Here is an 18,761-nt window from a genome sequence, read left to right as displayed (position 1 = left end):
ATGATACTTCCTCTCTATGTGCTTGCTCGCTTTATGAGCACGTGGTTCCCTCGAGTTTGCCACAGCACCAGAATTATCACAATAAATGGTGATGCTCTTGGGCATATTCGCAACCACACCTAAGTCCAGAAGGAAATTCTTAAGCCATACAGCCTCTTTTGCAGCCTCCGAAGCGGCCACATATTCGGCTTCCATGGTAGAGTCTGCAATGCATTTCTGCTTTACACTCTTCCAAATTACGGCTCCACCTCCTAAGGTAAACACATATCCGGAAGTTGATTTCCTCGATTATTCAAAACAGTCACGTCACATATTCAACGGAGTTGACTTAGTCAACCCAGAATCTTAACTCCAAATCAAAATTAGGTCACTAAAAAATTCACATAATAATTCCACTCATCATTTAATTCACGGACTTCGCGGCATTAAAAGAATTAATTGCGAGAACTTTAGGGTTCGAAAATTAGGGTTCGAAAAGGTGGGACGTTACAAAAACTAGTATCACACCCGTACGATGTACGGATCGAATTAATTTTATCACATTAAATTTATATTTTTGAATTAAGTACTTAAAATCATATGCAAGGGTTAAAAATCGCAAAATATGTAAAGCAATTTAAATGTTTGCCAAAACATAAAATTAAACAACTCTACAAAATATACCAAGTGCATACTCATATTTAAAGGTAATTGTATGGAAGTTGCCTTATTTACGAAATTATTCAAAACTTCTAATAACCAATTTCTTATCTCTACCCTAAAATAGCAATCATAATTTTATATTATAGTAATGGACAACACAAACAATTCAAAAAATCACTCACATTAAAAAATTAATACACAACAATAGTCATCAATACTAAAGAATATTAAAATATATAGAAGAGTAACTAAGTATATAGGACATAAATAAGTTTATATGATGACAATACCATATTAGTTCATATGTATTAAAAAATTATATTAATAGTGAAATCATAAGTGCGATTAGCCACGGAAATATAAATAAAAATTTTTAAAATATCCACACAATATCTCTCGTGTTTTGGAAAAAAGATACTACTATTGCTTGCAATATTCCAAGAAGAAGCTCAATAATTAAAAGTCTAAGCACAAACATAAAAGTAGTTACAAATTAAATAAACAAAAGAAATCTTAATCAAACAAAAATACAACGTCACATTTTCTTCTTCACTCATCTATTCATTTCTTTTGCAATCCACTTCCGCCGCAGCCTCTATATGCATCAACCAATTTATTCCTTATTCTTCAAATGACGGTCCAAAATCAAATTGCATTATCTCAAAATGAAGAAAATGTTGACAACTAAATATAAATTCTCAAAATAAACTACAAATATGATACTTATATGAAATGACTTTAATTTTATGCATAAATAATTGAATATAAATAATGCTTTGAACAGTACGTAATTAACCATGTAACATAATATGATCAAAAACTTACATAGCAGGAGCGATTATGGAAGAAGGAAGCTTCTTTAAACTCTTCTTGATTAAGTGGCGCAACTCAAACCCTAAGAATTTACTTCTCTCTCTTTCATTTACGTATTTTCTGTAATATATATGATTTAATGAGATAAATATTTATAGGTGAGAAATTCTAAGCTTGTCCATAAGAATGGCTATTTAAAATATATAAGGAGCGTTTCTTTTATTAAGAGTAGCCGACCGATTTCATTAGAATTATAGGAATTGATTTATTACGGTTGAATTTAAAATTATAATTATATATAGGCTGACTAATTTGATCACATTTATGGAAATGATATAATTACTTAATCAGTTATAATTATTAATTGAATCAAAATAATATTCTTTGATTCTTGTAATGAATTGGTTAATTGTTGATTATAATCACAAACATATATATTTGGACGGCTGATTAAAATATGCTTTATGTTGTGAATTGTGTTTTTTTTTTTTAAGTTTTGAATCATCCACTAAACTTCATAAGTTTATAGTACGTGGTTCTTATTAGTATTGATCTTTAGATAAATGGTATCAAGATCTTTAGATAAATGGTATCAAAAGCACAAATCTACATGATAGAGGATATTTGTTAATTTTTCTTTTGATTTAAACAGCAGAGTCATTAAAAAAAATAGATATATCCTTTTTCGATTCTTAATAGTACTCGATTTTGTTACTCAAAATATGAAGCCCAAATCAGTACCAACGTATACAATTAATGACTAATACTCCCTCCGTCCTGGCTAAGATGACAGATTCCTTAGCCGGCACGGGATTTTAGGAGTTATTGTTTAATGTGTTTAATTGGAGATAGAAAGGTGAGTGAAAATATTAAAATAGGGAGAGAAAGAAAGATGAATATTTTAATAGGGGTAAGAAAAAGTGGATAAGTGTATTAATTGGAGAGAGAGTTTTCAAAAAAGGAAATGTGTCATCTTAGTTGGAATAAACTAAAAAGAAAAACGTGTCATCTTAAGTGGGACGGAGGGAGTAGATGATTTGTATAGGCAACTGCCGTTTATAGCACATTTGTAACGTCCCATTTCAAATACCCAGGTACCCCAAAACTCAGAGATATTTTTGTAATTGCTATATGTAATCTAAATTCATTAGGCAACGGCCGTTTATAGCCTAAATCATTTCATGACATTTATTTCATATAAATATTACTCCCTCCGTCCCCCATAATTTGTCACCATTTGACTCGGCACGGGTTTTAAGAAATGTAATAGAAAGTGAGTTGAAAAAGTTAGTAGCATGTGGGTCCTACGTTTATATATTAGTTTTATAATAAAATGTGAGTGAGAATGAGTTAGTGGAATATGAGATCCACTATCAAAAATGGTAAAAGTGAAAGGTGATAAATTTTTAGGGACTGACGAAAAAGGAAATAGGTGACAAATTTTTAGGTACGGAGGGGGTACTAAAATTACTATAAATGTTCCCATGAGGGTTAATTTTATTTTTGTTCTAGAATACATTAGTCATTCCATCTTAATACTGGACTTTAGTTAGCTTCCCAGTTTGGGAAAGACACATGAGGATCATGCGTCTTCCGTTAATGAAACGCATCAGATTCATGCGTTTTAGTATAAGACGCATGACCGTCATGCGTCTTTTAATTTTTTAATTTTTTTATTGAAAGACGCATGCGTCTTTCCCTAAAACGCATGAGGGACATGCGTCTTTAATTTGAACATAAATCACGAGAGCAGAAGGCAGAACGCAGAATACCCGGCGTGAAAAAAAGGCAGCGGCGATTTCCGGCGATTCCCGGCGAATTCTTCCAATTTTCAGTTTTATTTCGGTAAGCTTTCTTTAATTCTTCAACATTCCTCACTTATTCGTTGGTAATAGGCTTTTTTGTTTTGGTTTTAGGTGATTTTGTAAATTAGGTTTTTGATGAAATTGTTCAATTAGTCCGATGATTTGTTGTTTTGTTGATTGTAATGGGTTTTTGTTGATGATATGCAAGCAATTGATTCTATATGTTTGTGAAATTTGTCCAATTATTGAAGTTGTGAAATTTATCCAATCAGTGAAGAAAAATTGTTGAATCTTGAGATTTTTGTTAAGTCTTTTGTCTCTAATTTATGGACGAAATTCAGAAATTAATGTGAGGAATTACATTGGATTGTTAAATTGGGTGGATTCTTGTTTGTAATTATTGTTTTGTGAATATCTTGTAGGATTAGATGGCAACTTCAAGTTCTAGATGGCAATTGTTATATGGACCTGAAGATCCGTCAGTTTTATATCTTCAGAAACAACACATATCAAATAAACTACTGACGGAAGGCACATCACATATTTTCAAAGTTCGTCGGACGGAAACTAAGACATGGGATGTGGATATACATGCCAATGTGAGGTATTGGCTTAACATGTTTGGTTTTGGAGGCGTGATCGAATGTGGGAAGTCGATGAAGGTCGACAACGAGCTTATAACTGCTTTGGTTGAGCGTTGGAGGCCGGAGACACATACTTTCCATCTACCGGTTGGAGAGGCGACAGTCACCCTAGAAGATGTGCAAGTCCTGTGGGGCTTGAGAGCGGACGGTCGTGTTTTCACAGGCCGTGACCATCATACCAGATATACCGATTGGCCCAGCAAGTGCCGAGATTTGTTGGGATGGATACCCGATGCAGCATCAGAGACAAAGCAAGGCGGTATGCTGATGATCGCTCTGATTAACCAAACGAGCATACCTTTGGGTGATGACCTACCTCCTTATGTCTACATCCAAAGGGTACGTATCCATGCTTTAATCTTGTTAGGAGGACTGATTCTATCAGACACTACTGGGTGTAAGGTTCCTTTCATGTGGCTGAATGCATTTGAGGATCAAGACAATGTGATAAATATTAGTTGGGGAAGTGCAGCTTTATCGTACTTGTATCATTATCTGTGCGAGGCTTCCATGGACAAGAGGAAAGAGTTAGGCGGACCCATGATTCTTCTGCAGCTTTGGGCGTGGGAAAGAATGTCTACATTGAGGCCGTCATTCGTAGTAGCGCCTGTGTACGAGCCGTATACGCCATGTGGCGCCAGGTGATATATTTAAACATTTATTTTTTTATGCATCTTGAGTTTTTTTTTTACATCAATTTTATTTATAGGTGGAAAGGAACTACTCAGATAGGAAATGCTCCTAGATATTCGGTGGAGCATTACCGTGATCAAATATCCTTGATTAAACATGGTCAGGTGACTTTCTTTTTTGTTACTTCAGTCTACGAACCACGCCGATGTCATGGAGTACCCAGCTTCCCAACACCGCCGATATGGTCATGCCTTTTGAACCACAAGACATTCCACCACGTCGAAATCATAGAGTGGGGGGTGCTCGAACTGGTGGACACGGTAACACAAAATAGATAAGGATGTCGCAGCAGCATCCCGATTATGTGCAACCAGAGCCTATGAATCCAGAATATGACCTACCTCAATGGTCATTCTATCCAAGCCAGGAGTCGCAATCATAATAGGGGCATCCCCTCTATTCCCCAAGCCAACCTAAGCCTGATTGGAGTCGTCGCTCATACTCACAAAGACAAAATGAGCCGCAATTGAGTGGAGCCCGAGCATCAGTCGATTCATACTTCCAAAATTATCAGTTCGTGGCTCCTCAACGAGTTGAAGAAGGAGATGATGATGAAGGAGAAGGAGAAGAAGAAAATGAATTTGAAGAAGAAAATGATGACCGAGAAGAGGAAAATGAGGAAGAAGAGGTTCAGAACATCCACGTACAACCTCGACCAGTTGCGGAGGGTTCATCACGTACCGGGGTTGGGAAGTATGTGAGCAAAGTGATGAAGAGATTTTCATCCAGGAAGAATAAGGGGATTGAACCGTCGAAATACACACCATCGTCGTATAAGTAGCTCTTTATGGAAGAATGTAATGTTATGTATATTTTGTGTACTTCTGTCTTTTTTTTTAAACTTTGTATTGGTTTTTTCTTGAACTTGTTTTTCATTATATATTTTAACAGGTTTATGGTGTCATATTTTTAGATGAATTCTTGCCAAATTTTTTCAAATGACTAATAATTGTGGAAATGGCTAATAATAGATGCCACTTTGAATAATAAAATATTGTTCTTTCATTTTTTTAATAAATTTTTTTAACGACAAATATTAGTAGTAAGAACACATAATTAATTAAATAAAATATACAATGATCACGTGCATATAAATATATAGTATACATAAAATTTTTCAACCAACATCATCACCCGAATTCATAAATAAGTTAATCAAAGGAACATAAATTACAAATCCCCAATATTACTGCATCTACATAAATACACACACTGTGACACACATAGCAGCAGAACCTTCATTTCTTCAATACACTGCAAGAAAGTAGTTTTTTGTCAGCATTATTATCTACTTAAAGCAAGAAATAATATCACCTAAAAGAGCTTGGAGGAATTCTCCAAGAAATAATATCACCTAAAAGAGCTTAGAGAAATAATACCCCCCTCAACACATTGTTGTAGCACTCCGACATGTTTGTTGAGGTAACCCCCCATCTAAGTCCATCATCGTAACAAAGAGACCAATTTTCTTTTCCGGCCCTATTCAGCTGCCGTATCGCATCAGGGCTTTCCTCATGTAGTGCACGCCGCCTTCTCTTATATTTATGCTCTTGAGTTGTAGCACCCAATGCCCACACCATGCTTTTCACAATAGGACCCTTGCACTTCTGCAAGATATTTTTCCTCACATGGATCAAACAAAATTTGTGGTGACATTTCGGCTTCTTTTTCCATTCATCAGAATCCATAGCCTTGAAGATTCCTTTATGCCTATCCGGTATGATACACACCTCCCTCTGGTATTTCACCACATGAATTCTTACATGTTTCAAGTCGCCGGTTTCCTCATCAACAATAGCATATGCAATAGGCAAGCATTTTTTGTTAGATCAAAACCACAAGCAACAAGCAATTTACCTTTAAATCTTCCTCGGAGATGAGTCCCGTCAATTGTTAAAACCGGTTGGGCCAGCTGAAAAGCATGTATAGCAGCACCAAATGCCCAGAAAACATAACTAAACACCTGTTTACGTCCGTGACTCAACAACTCGATGTGCTTCCACTCAACAATTGTGTATGGATTCTGTGACTACAGTTCAAGCATGTAGTTTGGTAACTGTCTGAATGATTCTTCCCAACCACCAAAGACAATCTCTAAAGCCTTTCTACGTGCATACCATGCCTTCTTGTAACTGATTACCACATTGAATCTTTCATGAATATAGGTTTTTATGTTCGAGGCCTTGTAAGCAACATCTTCTTGTACTTGATGTCGTATGCACAGAGCAATCATCGCTGATGAAAAGTTAGCATGTCCTCTATTCACATGATGACCTTCACAAGTATGTTGTCTCACCCACTTCCTAATTTCCCAAAGATCATCATGGGCCCTTTGTGTAACAGAAACTTCCCACGAACATTCATTCGCTTTTTCAGCGTCGGTCTCGCTGACAATAGCTATCCCATCTTCTGTCTTTCCAGCTGGAAATTTGCATACGGCATGCCACCTTCTTAACTTGCTCTCAACGACCTTTAACTGCCTTTGATGCCACAAACTCCACATAGTCATAGCCATCTTCACATACAGCTTGGAGTCAAATTTTGTTCTCATACCAATCCGATATAGATGTCTCTCATCCCAGTACATGTTGTTGTGTTCATTACCAACTTCATCAGGTACCTCAGAAGGACCACTTGATAATGTGCGAAAGAATTTCATCCCCTTGGGAACGTATTTTGGAAGTGGTTGTTCACCTTGCACAACGGGTTTACAAACTACTATCTCATCATCAGAAGCATCACCAGGAGAATCGTGACTTAGACCGGCATCTGCCTTAGATGTTACTGGCGACAATGGTTCATCATTATCTCGTACAATGCGAGTATTATCATCAAGGGTATCTGCAACATCTAAGTCGTTATTCATTCCAACACCAACATTAACAGCATCTGCAACACTCATATCACGATCAGAGCTCACATGTTCAACCCTCGCCGATGATCCAATACCACAATCAACAACGCCATAATCAACAGCTGGTGTGATTTCTGAACTTTTCACAGGTGAATACTCAACAAACAATTCAATACAACGAGAAGAATTTTGAGCATCGTTGAACATAAACTCCACACTTTGATCAGTGTAAATCTCAGTACATATATAACTCATAGTGGATGCAAAGACTAGACAATGCCTCCATGATATTTGAATGACGTGTTGATTCATATCTATTCTCATTGCACCACATATCATTGCAACTAATTCAGAATACGAAACGCATGAATTCAATATAATGGAGCCTCTCGCCCGAGGTGGATCATAACAAATACCCAAGTGTGGAAGTTGAACTATTTTACCACCCCAATACAAACTCACAAATATTTGCATGATTTCTGCATAAGAAAATATAACAAATACAACAATTAGGGACAATTTTTTTCCTATAAACCCTAATTTAATAAATCAGGGAAAACCAACCTAATCTAACAATATTATTCAATAATTCAGAGTAAGAGAAAAACTTACCTAAATATAACGACAAAATGGAAGAAATCGCCAGCAAAATGGAAGAAATCGCCGGAAATTGGCTCAAAATCGCGCTGCCTCTTTTTTTTTCTCATCTTTCGCGCAGAATGATATTCTGCCTTCTGCTCTCGTGATTTATGTTCAAATTAAAGACGCATGTCCCTCATGCGTTTTAGGGAAAGACACATGAGGGTCATGCGTCTTTCAATAAAAAAAATTAAAAAAATAAAAGATGCATGACAGTCATGCGTCTTACACTAAAACGCATGAATCTGATGCGTTTCATTAACGGAAGACGCATGATCCTCATGCGTCTTTCCCAAACTGGGAAGCTAAATAAAGTCCAGTATTAATTTGGAATGGCTAATGTATCCTAGAACAAAAATAGAATCAACCCGTTCCCATGACTTATAAATATTACTCCCTCCGTCCCACTTAAGATGACACGTTTTCCTTTTTCGTTTGTTCCAACTAAGATGACACATTTCCTTTTTTAGAAACTCTATGTCTCCAATTAATACACCCAACCACTTTTTCTCACCTCTATTAAAATATTCATCTTTTTTTCTCTCTCTATTTTAATACCTACACCCACCTTTTCTCTTTCCAATTAAACATATTAACCAATAACTCCTACTCGTGCCGGTCAAGGAATGTGTCATCTTAGTTGAGACGAAGGGAGTATAAAATAAGGACAAAACTTATAAATATTTCAAAAAAGGCCAAAACTCACCTTTTATATATGTATAGATATTCCATATATAAAGTTAAATCAATTCTGGAGTATTTTGCACGTTAATTTACTTGAAAAAAGAAAAGACTTTAGTGGAATTGGTGTGTGATCAAATACTAACTAAGTTACAGTAATAACTAATAACTAATATCAACTTTGTATGTTAAAAATATCAACACAGAGACATAAATTTATCAATTTTCTTGTACTGATAAACTTATGTCTCTGTGTTGATATTTAAATTTTACATGTTGTATTGATATAATTATGTCTTTGTGTTGATAATTTTAATACGTAAAATTGAAAATTATTAGTTATTACTGTAAATTAGTTAGCACACTAACGCAACCCTAGTGGAATATATTCATATCAGTCATTTATTTGAAAAAATGGAAAGAGAAAAGACTTTGTTATGCATAATGTAAGCCAGATTTTGACCAACGTTATACCTCAGTTAGAATTTACTAGTAAAATCTTAATCTTCCCCCTCAAAGAAAATTACCAGTAGTCCAGTACTACAATATGTCAATATTCACACAATAAACCTTATCATATCTTATATTGCAAACACCGTGACATTTACTAAAGTGGTAGTAGTACTACACTGTATCTTACTTCAAATATTTGAATTGTACTTAGCAAAATAAACTAGTACAGTAGTAAACAATAATGTGCTAATCGAATCTAAATTGTATATTGAATTTTGGCTTATGGAAAATAAAACAAGCCAAGAATAATTCTGTCAAAACACTACCGGTAATAACGGTCTCTCCTTCCGCTTCTCATGTTCTCACTCTTACCGACCATCTCTCCCAGGCGCTCTCTCTCTCCTCTCATACGCCAACCAGGTGGTAAGGCAGAGAGCCCCGGCGACCTATCTCCACCACCGGAGAACCAAAATGCTTAGAGGGAGACACAAATTCCTCCCTTCCGACGATGTCCTCCTCCTCCTAACAACCCTGCTCGCAGCCATCATCCGTCATGGCTCTTCTGATGACGGAGCTGTCATGGCCGCGCTGGCCAAAGCCACCAACCCTCCTGGATGGACCGGCCCCGATTTCTGCAAATGGAATGGCGTCGCTTGCGATACACCCAACAAAGTCAGCTCCATCAACCTTGCATCAAAATCTCTCTCTGGAAAATTGCCACCCGAGATAAACCAGCTCTCCAACCTGAAAACCCTCAGCCTTCAACGGAACAAGTTTACGGGGCCGTTGCCAGCTTTGTCCAACATGGCTTCTCTTCAAGAAGTCAATCTTGAAGATAACGGTTTCACTTCCATCCCTCCAGGCTTCCTCTCAGGCCTAACAAGCTTACAATTCTTTAGCATCAACAACAACAGCAATCTCCCACCATGGACAATGCTTAGCACCATCAAGGATTCCTCGTCTCTCACTACTTTCTATGCGAGCAAGGCCAACATGGTGGGTGAGATTCCAGACATTTTCGGATCATTGCCAAATTTCGCGAACCTCAAACTCTCCTACAATAATTTGACAGGGTGGATGCCGTGGTCGTTCGCCAAATCTGGGATTCAAACTTTGATGCTCAATAATCAGATGTTGGGGCTTTCAGGGCCCATTGATATTCTTGGTGAAATGCATAGTTTGAGAGAGGTTTGGATTCACAGCAATCAGTTCTCAGGGAGTATACCTGACCTCTCTGCCTGCACAGAGCTGTCGGATCTCCAGCTACGTGACAATCGGCTCACGGGGGTTATCCCTGATTCACTTACTAAGCTTCCAAAGCTGAAGAATGTCGCCTTGCAGAGCAACGTGTTCCAGGGTCCGGTACCAAGTTTCCCACCGGGCATTCAAGTGAATCTTGGAAAAGAGAACCATTTCTGCAACCCTGGCCCCGGACCGTGTAGTCCCCAGGTCACCGTGTTGCTCGAGATCGCAGCTTCAATGTACTATCCGATGGTCTTAGCAGAAGCCTGGGAAGGGAATGATGCATGTCAGCAATGGCAGTTTGTGACGTGTGAGAAGGGGAGCGTGGTCGTGATCAATTTCTCCAAGCAGAATTTCATGGGAGGCATATCACGTTCATATGCCAGTTTACCTAGTTTAAGATCATTGTATTTGAATGATAATAAGCTGGTGGGAGTCATACCTAAGAGTTTGACAAGTTTGAAGCAACTGCAAATTCTCGATATCTCCAACAATAATATTTCTGGAAAAGTGCCATCTTTCTCGTCTACAGTGATATTGAAAACGGATGGTAATCCAGTCATCGGGAAAGTCGTGCCAGTCTACTATCCAGGAGGACGCAGGCCACCCGGTGTAGAACTAGAAGAGACAGATTCTTCAGCAACATGGGTGAAAGTTGTTGTTATTCTCATCTGTCTCATTGTCATTGCTGGCTTGGCATGCTTGATCTACAGATGGTTCTATAAAAAGCAAGAACACAGAAGGTTTAAGAAAATAAGTGAAGGGCATAGCAGCATCAGTATGGAGCAGACAACAGGCTATGGCAAAAGCACCAATGTTAGTAGTTTCAACCAGAGTCCCATGAAAAGTAGTGAAATCAATGATTATAATATATATGATGGGGGGAATGTTATCATACCAATTGAAGCTCTCCGTAAAGCTACCAACAACTTCAGCCAAAACAGCATACTCGGGAAGGGAGGATTTGGCATTGTTTATAAAGGAGAACTCCCTGATGGCACTAAAATAGCAGTAAAGAGAATGGAATCATCAATGATCAGCGACAAGGGACTGAGCGAGTTCAAGGCTGAAATAGAGGTCCTTACGTCTGTCAGACACCGGAATTTGGTCTCCCTTCATGGATTTTGCAACAATGGTAGTGAGAAGCTATTAGTCTATGAGTACATGCCACAAGGATCTTTGTGTCAGCATCTGTTCGAATGGAAGGAAATGGGAACTCCTCCCCTAACTTGGAACCAGAGAGTAAATATAGCTCTTGATGTTGCCCGAGGGGTCGAGTATTTGCATAGCATGGCAAACCAGAGCTTCATTCACAGAGATCTGAAACCGTCCAACATTCTTATTGGAGATGACATGAGGGCGAAGGTTTGTGATTTTGGCTTGGTGAAACAAGCCCCCAATACCAATCAATCATTCGAAACACGGTTGGCAGGAACCTTTGGCTATCTTGCTCCAGAATATGCCGGTATGTATTGTTACCTGCATCATCTTGTTCACTTTTATTTTGACATGATGAATTAATTCACCTAAACGACTCAATTGAATGAACAGCGACAGGAAAGGTTACTGTAAAAGTTGATGTATATGCCTTTGGAGTGGTGTTGATGGAAATCATCACCGGGAGAAAGTCCTTGGATAGTTCCCTGCCCGATGATAGTAGCCACCTGGTGACGTGGTTTCGGCCATTCCTCCAAGGCAGAGATAAAATCAAAGAGGCTGTGGATCCTGTCCTCCATTCAGACTTAAACAAAGAGACTTTCGAAAGTTTGTGGAAGGTCGCCGAGCTAGCCGGACATTGCACTAGAGAAGCCAACCAACGGCCTGACATGAGCCATGTTGTCACAGTGCTCTCATCTCTGGTGGAGCAGTGGAAGCCAGCTGCAGAGGAAGATAGCTGCAGGGTAGACATTGGCATGAGCCTCTCACAAGTCTTGCAGCAATGGAAACTTAATGAGGACTCGTCTTCTACAATAGCCACTGATTACATAAAACAGAAACAACCTCCACAATAGCAACTGTTTACATCAAATAGAAGAACTATTAACAAACATGATCAAGTTCTCTGTTTTGTTAATGGTACCTGACCTGGGCTGTTCAGCTTAGTATGTTACCAGTTTTTTTGTAATTTTGGATGCTATACCTGGTCTACATTCAATAAAGTAATGTTGGTGGTTTCATTTTATTTCTGAGAAATTTAGAATCATCTATCTGTTAGTACTAAACATGATATTTAACAAAAATGAAAGCTAAAACACAAGAGTTTTATCTACATGAGGCATCAGCAAAATGAAGGGGGAGAGGGAGAAAGATGGCAAAACAGGTTACATATATATGTGTACACACTCGTATAACATCGTCTTAAAGGAATTAAATTACAAAACATCAAGAATACACCTACTAGCTAGCAACAGGGATATCTGTATTTGACTAAGTATATTTGTGTTAATAGTTAATACCTTCATTATATGCAAGAAAAGCTAGGAAAAGAAAGCCATTTCTCATTTCTCTAAAAATAGTAGTAATATATAGTATCCTTTACTGTGACGTGTAAACAGTTAAAAGGTGCAGCAAAATTGTATTCTTCATTCACAAAGAATGCAGTCATGAAGAATTTAAGACACTTCATCATGTAATTTCCAGCTCGATCAAATTTCAACTCTGCCAGGCCAAAATATCTTCATATAAAATGAGGGAAGGTAAACTATCTGAACCCCTAAATACAAAATGCTCAAGCTATCATCTTAAATATTTAACTTGAGCTTTTATAATCACCAGGGTGTTCCGATGCTTGAAAAGCATACAAGATGTCAAAGCAGCTAGAAATCCTGACTTGAAAGTGCAGCCCGTCCAGCAAAGTCTTGTATGTCTTCTCGTTCATGTTACTGTCCCTCTTTCAGAAACTCTCAAGAAGCTTAAACACCACGTTTCCCTTCCCATCCCAACACATTTCTTCAAGCAGTGTCTTGTATGTCAGAAGATCAGGCAACAAAGAGTTCCCTATCATGTTAAATGTGGCCTCGATCAAAATAGGTAGTCACTTTTTGATTCATATTTTGTTAGAACCATCCATACGATTCAAGTTCAAGACACACATCCTAAATCTCAATCATCTTTCAATCATATATATCTAAAACACAGCTCACTCTGTAATTTGATTAAGTTACAGTTATGAAGGATTTTCCGAGGACGAAATCATCGTTATGCTTCTGATAAATGCTCGAGAATGCATGCGTATATATCATCCTTCTGATTTCAATCAGTTCCCACAGAAGAAACTGAATGTACCTTATATTTGCAAGCAGAACCGTCGTTAATAGATTGGGAACTTAGGATCAACTTCTTGTGACCACGATTCAAGCCCTCCAATGATGTCCTTAGCAAAGGGGAATCCCTTCTTGTGGAGGAGCTCGACAGCCCTCTGAGAATCGTTGCCTCTTCTGCAAATGACAAACAAAGAAGGAACTTGACTGGTTTCACCAGTGGCAGTCCTGTTGCTTTCCTCTCTTGCAAAGGCTGTAGCTATTTCAGACAACCTTCATTCCAAGCTTGCCAAAGGAATGTTCAAGGACTTCGGTAGAGAGGTGATCTTGTAGTGATGAGCAGGCCTGACATCTACCAATATATGGGTCTCACCTTTCAAATTTATCTCGTTGTACTCGTTGCTGGTCATTCTGGCTTCTGCTGGAAGCAGGTGCAACTTCAATGGAGACTGCAAAAATTTAAGCAGCTGTGGTCAAAAGCTAACAGACAATTTCCTTTCAGAAGCCAGCTGGAAATATGTGAATAGAATAAATTGCTAGTCTTGTTTTGAAATCTGCAACTCTAAACCCATTTAAAGTATAAATGTAGAGAAAGCATGGTTATCCACAAACCAATGAAATGCAATTTAACAATTTGTCATGATGGAACTAAAGAGAGTTTAACCATATATTACTAGCACAGTAGCATTTAGTGAACTTCTCGATCAATAAACTGTATGTATTAGATCGGATGGATATGTTTCTCAGTTACAGGGGTAGTGACCAGCACCTAAGTGAGTAATACCTTATGTCCTAAAGGTATACCAGGTTTTAGAAGCTTCCTATATTCGCTTAAAATCCAAATGATTATAGTACACTATGTAGTTTAGTTCTAGAATACAATATGCAAAGTAAATAGGAAAAATAATAAACATACCCGATTTCACCGTGGATAGAGGAGATTGAGTGAAATTTTCGTAGTCAAAATTACAGAATTGCTCATCTGCCAATGTTGAATTTTCTCAGCAAGCTTCACTCTTGGGCGACCTTCTTCTGATTTTGACCTGTTAAATGTGGTGACAAAAGTCAGGAATATAAATGACATCTTTTATAGACTAGTTGTTTTTGTAAAAAGAAGGACAAAATGAGTACAATGAGAAAATAATAATTAAAAATTTGAGTAATTTTATGCTAAAGTGAGTAAATGAATAATTCACATTGAATGGCAAGAATAAGACTAAGACGCACAACACGAAGTCGAGCATTTAGTCTTTGAACATATACCAGATTTAGAAACAGAGAAGGTCCACACTCCAAAACTACTATTAATATAGAGGTTGGATGTTCGATATACCTACTCCAAGAACACCACTGTCTGAGCATCTCTGGCATGCTGTTGAAGGGGGCGGAGTAGGAAATAAGCAACGATAGCACAGACCTCCATTGTAATTGTAAACAGTTAGCTGCAAAAGCAAATGACAACGGATGAGCAACATAAAAATGAGTAAAAGCGACCTTTGTCATATCGATAACCATTAACCAAAGGGGGATGCATTTATCAAGAAACATACCTGTCCTTCCAGTCCAAGTGCAGCTCCAGAGATTAAAGGCTGCAAGCATAATCGTGTGTTTGGTCAGTAGAGCAAAGGTCCATATGCAAATAAACAAGATTAGGAAACATAATATTATGGCTTATGAGAAGAAATATAATCGTTCATGAAAATGTTCATAGCCTGATTAGAATAATATTTGCACTTTAAGGTCCCTGTCACAACATTGAACACTAAGATTCCCCTGGAATTTAAACCTCCAGAACTCTCACCATAGTGACAGAAAGAACTGAGTTGAATTGACAAAAGTTAAAAGTTCAGACTGCAAACAAATATCTTAGCGACAAATACAAAAAAAATAAAAACAATACCATGCATTCTGCATACTTAATTGTCCAAGAGAAATACTGCATAAATAAGCAACTGCTCACCTTTCCCAACACCACAGAGCAATCATTGATCATGTAACAACTGGGTATGTTATCCGTTGCATCAATGACAATGTCATACATGTTATACACCGAAAACCGCAAAAATGAAGTTGAAGGGAGGATTTGGCATTGTTTATAAAGGAGAACTCCCTGATGGCACTAAAATAGCAGTAAAGAGAATGGAATCATCAATGATCAGCGACAAGGGACTATCTGTATTTGACTAAGTAGATTTGTATTAAAACCTTCATTATATGCAAGAAAAGCAAGGAAAATAAAGCCATTTCACATTTCTCTAAAAATAGTATATATCCTTTACTGTGTCGTCTAAACAGTTAAAAGGTGCAGCAAAATTGTATTCTTCATTCACAAAGAATGCAGTCATGAAGAATTTAAGACACTTCAACATGTAATTTCCAGCTCGATCAAATTTCAACTCTGCCAGGCCAAAAATATCTCCATATAAAATGAGGGAAGGTAAACTATCTGAACATGAAGAAGGGAATCATTCCCTAAATACAAAATGCTCTAACTATCATCTTAAACATTTAACTGAGCTTTTATAATCACCATACAAGAAGTCAAAGCAGCTAGAAATCCCGACTTGAAAAGTGCAGCCCCTCCAGTAAAGTCTTGTATGTCTTCTCGTTCATGTTACTGTCCCTCTTTCGAAAACTCTCAAGAAGCTTAAACGCCACGTTGCCCTTCCCATCCCTACACATTTCTTCGAGCAGTGTCTTGTATGTCAGAAGATCAGGCGACAAAGAATTCCCTATCATGTTAAATGCAGCCTCGATCGCCTCCTGAAACTTCCTCTCCATCGCCAGACTACAAATCAAAACCAAATAGGTAGTCACTTTTGGCACCAGCCCCTTTGATCTCATCTCCTGATAGAAACCCCACCCCTGACTCACTCTACCCTTCTCACACAAACCCTTAACCAAATAACTATACGTATACGAATTAGGCACACAGCCATACAGCCCCATTTCACGAAAAACTCTAATTGCCTCATCAACCTGCAGGCATTTTGAGTAGGCTTTGATGATCATGTTCAACACGAAGGCATCAGGGATTACCCCTGAAGACTTCATTTGCTTCGATAACGATCTCACAGCGTGCAAATAAACATAACACACATTCAACTTATCAAACTTCCTTAAAAGTGAACCAAAAAGCATGGCATAAGTCTCCAAATTCGGCCTAGCATCCTCAGATTTCTGCATTTTCTTATACACATCGAAAGCGCGATTAAACAGGAATTTACGGTCACAGCAGAATTGGATCATGGTGTTGAACAGCGGGAGGCTAGCGGAGCAAGCTCCGGCGAGGACTTCATCAATGAGAGTCTCGGCGGCGCGATACCGCTTACCTGAGACGGCGATTTCCATCATTGCGAGGTAGGTGTCGTGGTTGTGCCTGTAGTGGCGCTGCTGCGCCGTCCACCGGAAAATGTCGAGCGCGATGTCCGGGTCGGGCTGGGACCGGAGGGCGTCGTGGACCTTGGAATGGGTGAATCCGGGTTTGAGATTGTGAAGCCATGACTCGAATTGGTGTTCCATTCGCGGATTTGGGGGTTTTGGTGGTAGGGGTTGAGGGGAGGTGTCGGATGGAGTCGGCAGCGGCGGAGGGTCGTCGAGGGTGGTGGAGGTGAGATGTCGGACAGAGAGGCGGAGGAGGGAAGCTCGGATGGTCCGAGGTAAAATCAAGGCCATTACTGGCGGCGGAGGAAGGCGTGTGCTATGGAGTTATCAGTCGAGAAAATTATACTACTCCACCACTTAATATACTCTCAGGGACGGAGATAGCGCTGGCGCAGGATCCATCTGGCCATGGCTGCCCCGCGAAGAAGAAAGATAAAAGAAGAAGATAGCGGCTTGTTTGATTATTAGGTTCAAGTTAATTGTGATTTTTTAAATGGGGTTTGATTAATTTAATATATTGAGATTATTAATTTATGTCAGTTAAATTAGTTGGATTCCTTAAAACTATTCTGCGATATACTCTACAACTTAACAAAACAATTATTGATAAACTCATTTGGTTACATAAATTGATAAAATCAAATTAAAAGATAAATAACAACATTACAACAACTAATGTATTTTGATTCTAGTAAAATACTAGCATTAGTTTTTTCTAAATTTGATTCCATATTTATATTTTTTTCATTCGTTTAAGTTTTTAAGATTGGAAAAAACAACACACTGAATTATAATTGTATTAAATTACCTTTTAATAACAATAATAATAATTATTATTATTATTATTCTCTTCATCTCATTTTAAGAGTCCATGTCACTTTTCAGCACTCGCTCCGTCCCAAGATATTTGACCCGTTTCTTCTTCGCACTTGTTTTGGAAAAATAATATAAAATAGTTGAAGTGGGGAAAAAGTAAAATAAGAAAAAGAATAATCTATCTTCTACATAATTCTCTCTCTTACTTTACTCTATCTCCACTCTAACTATTTTATACTCTTATTTGTGTCTAAAACGAGTGCGAAAAAGAAGCGGGTCAAATATCTTGGGACGGAGAGAGATAGTTAAAGTAGATAAATGGTAAAGATAGAGAATAATGTTGAGAAGACTTTTATCAAAATTATTTTCTCTTTTACTTTACCATTTCTCCGATTTAATTATTTATTAGCATTTTTACAAAACGAGTGCAGAAAAGTGATTGGGACTCCTAAAGTGGGACAAAGAAGTGTATATTATATATTACTTCCTCTATCCCATAATAGATGTCACACTTTTTAGTTTGCCCCATAAAATATGTCATATTTTCTTTTTTAGAAAAAGTTATCTCTCACATTAATATAAATATAGTATTTTCTCTCCTCCACCTAACACACTAAACAACATCTCCTAAAATTATGTGTCATTCTCCAACTATGTCATCTATTATAGGACGGAAGAAGAACTATATTTTTAAAAATTTCAGCATCGGCTAGTTCGTTTTTCTGGTTCTATCCCTGTATACTCTAGTTGATTACATTTGCATAGTGATAAAGAACAAATTACTAAATCATTTTGATTTGTAATATTTTTCAAAATTTTAAAAATACATTGGCGA

The 18,761-nt window shown here is 37.7% G+C and overlaps 4 protein-coding genes and 1 pseudogene across 6 annotated transcripts; 2 read left to right on the top strand and 3 right to left on the bottom strand.

The window, feature by feature from the left end:
- The first annotated feature begins 3,688 nt into the window (after positions 1-3,688).
- LOC125195261 (protein MAIN-LIKE 2-like) lies at positions 3,689-5,539 on the top strand. Its single transcript, XM_048093439.1, has 3 exons — positions 3,689-4,545; positions 4,614-4,701; positions 5,489-5,539. Exons 1-3 carry the CDS (start codon positions 3,689-3,691, stop codon positions 5,537-5,539), a joined length of 996 nt encoding a protein of 331 aa, XP_047949396.1.
- Positions 5,540-6,626: 1,087 nt separating this feature from the next.
- On the bottom strand, positions 6,627-7,706 carry LOC125195253. The gene has a single exon (XM_048093432.1). The coding sequence runs from the start codon at positions 7,704-7,706 to the stop codon at positions 6,627-6,629; it is 1,080 nt and encodes a 359-aa protein (XP_047949389.1).
- Positions 7,707-9,411: 1,705 nt separating this feature from the next.
- Positions 9,412-12,605, top strand: LOC125222997 (receptor-like kinase TMK4). Its single transcript, XM_048125942.1, has 2 exons — positions 9,412-11,931; positions 12,018-12,605. Exons 1-2 carry the CDS (start codon positions 9,696-9,698, stop codon positions 12,476-12,478), a joined length of 2,697 nt encoding a protein of 898 aa, XP_047981899.1. The 5' UTR covers positions 9,412-9,695; the 3' UTR covers positions 12,479-12,605.
- A 520-nt stretch (positions 12,606-13,125) lies between these two features.
- On the bottom strand, positions 13,126-15,839 carry LOC125223026 (annotated as a pseudogene).
- Positions 13,126-17,571, bottom strand: LOC125223006 (pentatricopeptide repeat-containing protein At3g25210, mitochondrial). 3 transcript variants are annotated; one of them, XM_048125951.1, is made up of 7 exons: positions 16,262-17,571; positions 15,687-15,845; positions 15,277-15,315; positions 15,060-15,168; positions 14,643-14,769; positions 13,752-14,175; positions 13,126-13,463 (listed from the first exon to the last, which is right to left on the bottom strand). In XM_048125951.1, the coding sequence occupies exon 1, from the start codon at positions 17,399-17,401 to the stop codon at positions 16,277-16,279; it is 1,125 nt and encodes a 374-aa protein (XP_047981908.1). In that variant the 5' UTR covers positions 17,402-17,571; the 3' UTR covers positions 13,126-13,463; positions 13,752-14,175; positions 14,643-14,769; positions 15,060-15,168; positions 15,277-15,315; positions 15,687-15,845; positions 16,262-16,276. The 3 variants fall into 3 exon arrangements, with proteins under 3 accessions (XP_047981908.1, XP_047981925.1, XP_047981916.1); XM_048125968.1 differs by having other exon boundaries at positions 14,653-14,769; XM_048125959.1 differs by lacking the exon at positions 15,687-15,845.
- Positions 17,572-18,761: the final 1,190 nt, after the last annotated feature.

Source organism: Salvia hispanica, chromosome 1 (assembly GCF_023119035.1).
Source record: "Salvia hispanica cultivar TCC Black 2014 chromosome 1, UniMelb_Shisp_WGS_1.0, whole genome shotgun sequence".
Taxonomy (NCBI): Eukaryota; Viridiplantae; Streptophyta; class Magnoliopsida; order Lamiales; family Lamiaceae; genus Salvia; species Salvia hispanica.
Note: the sequence above shows the minus strand (reverse complement) of the source record. Positions and strands in the feature narration are given on the sequence as shown.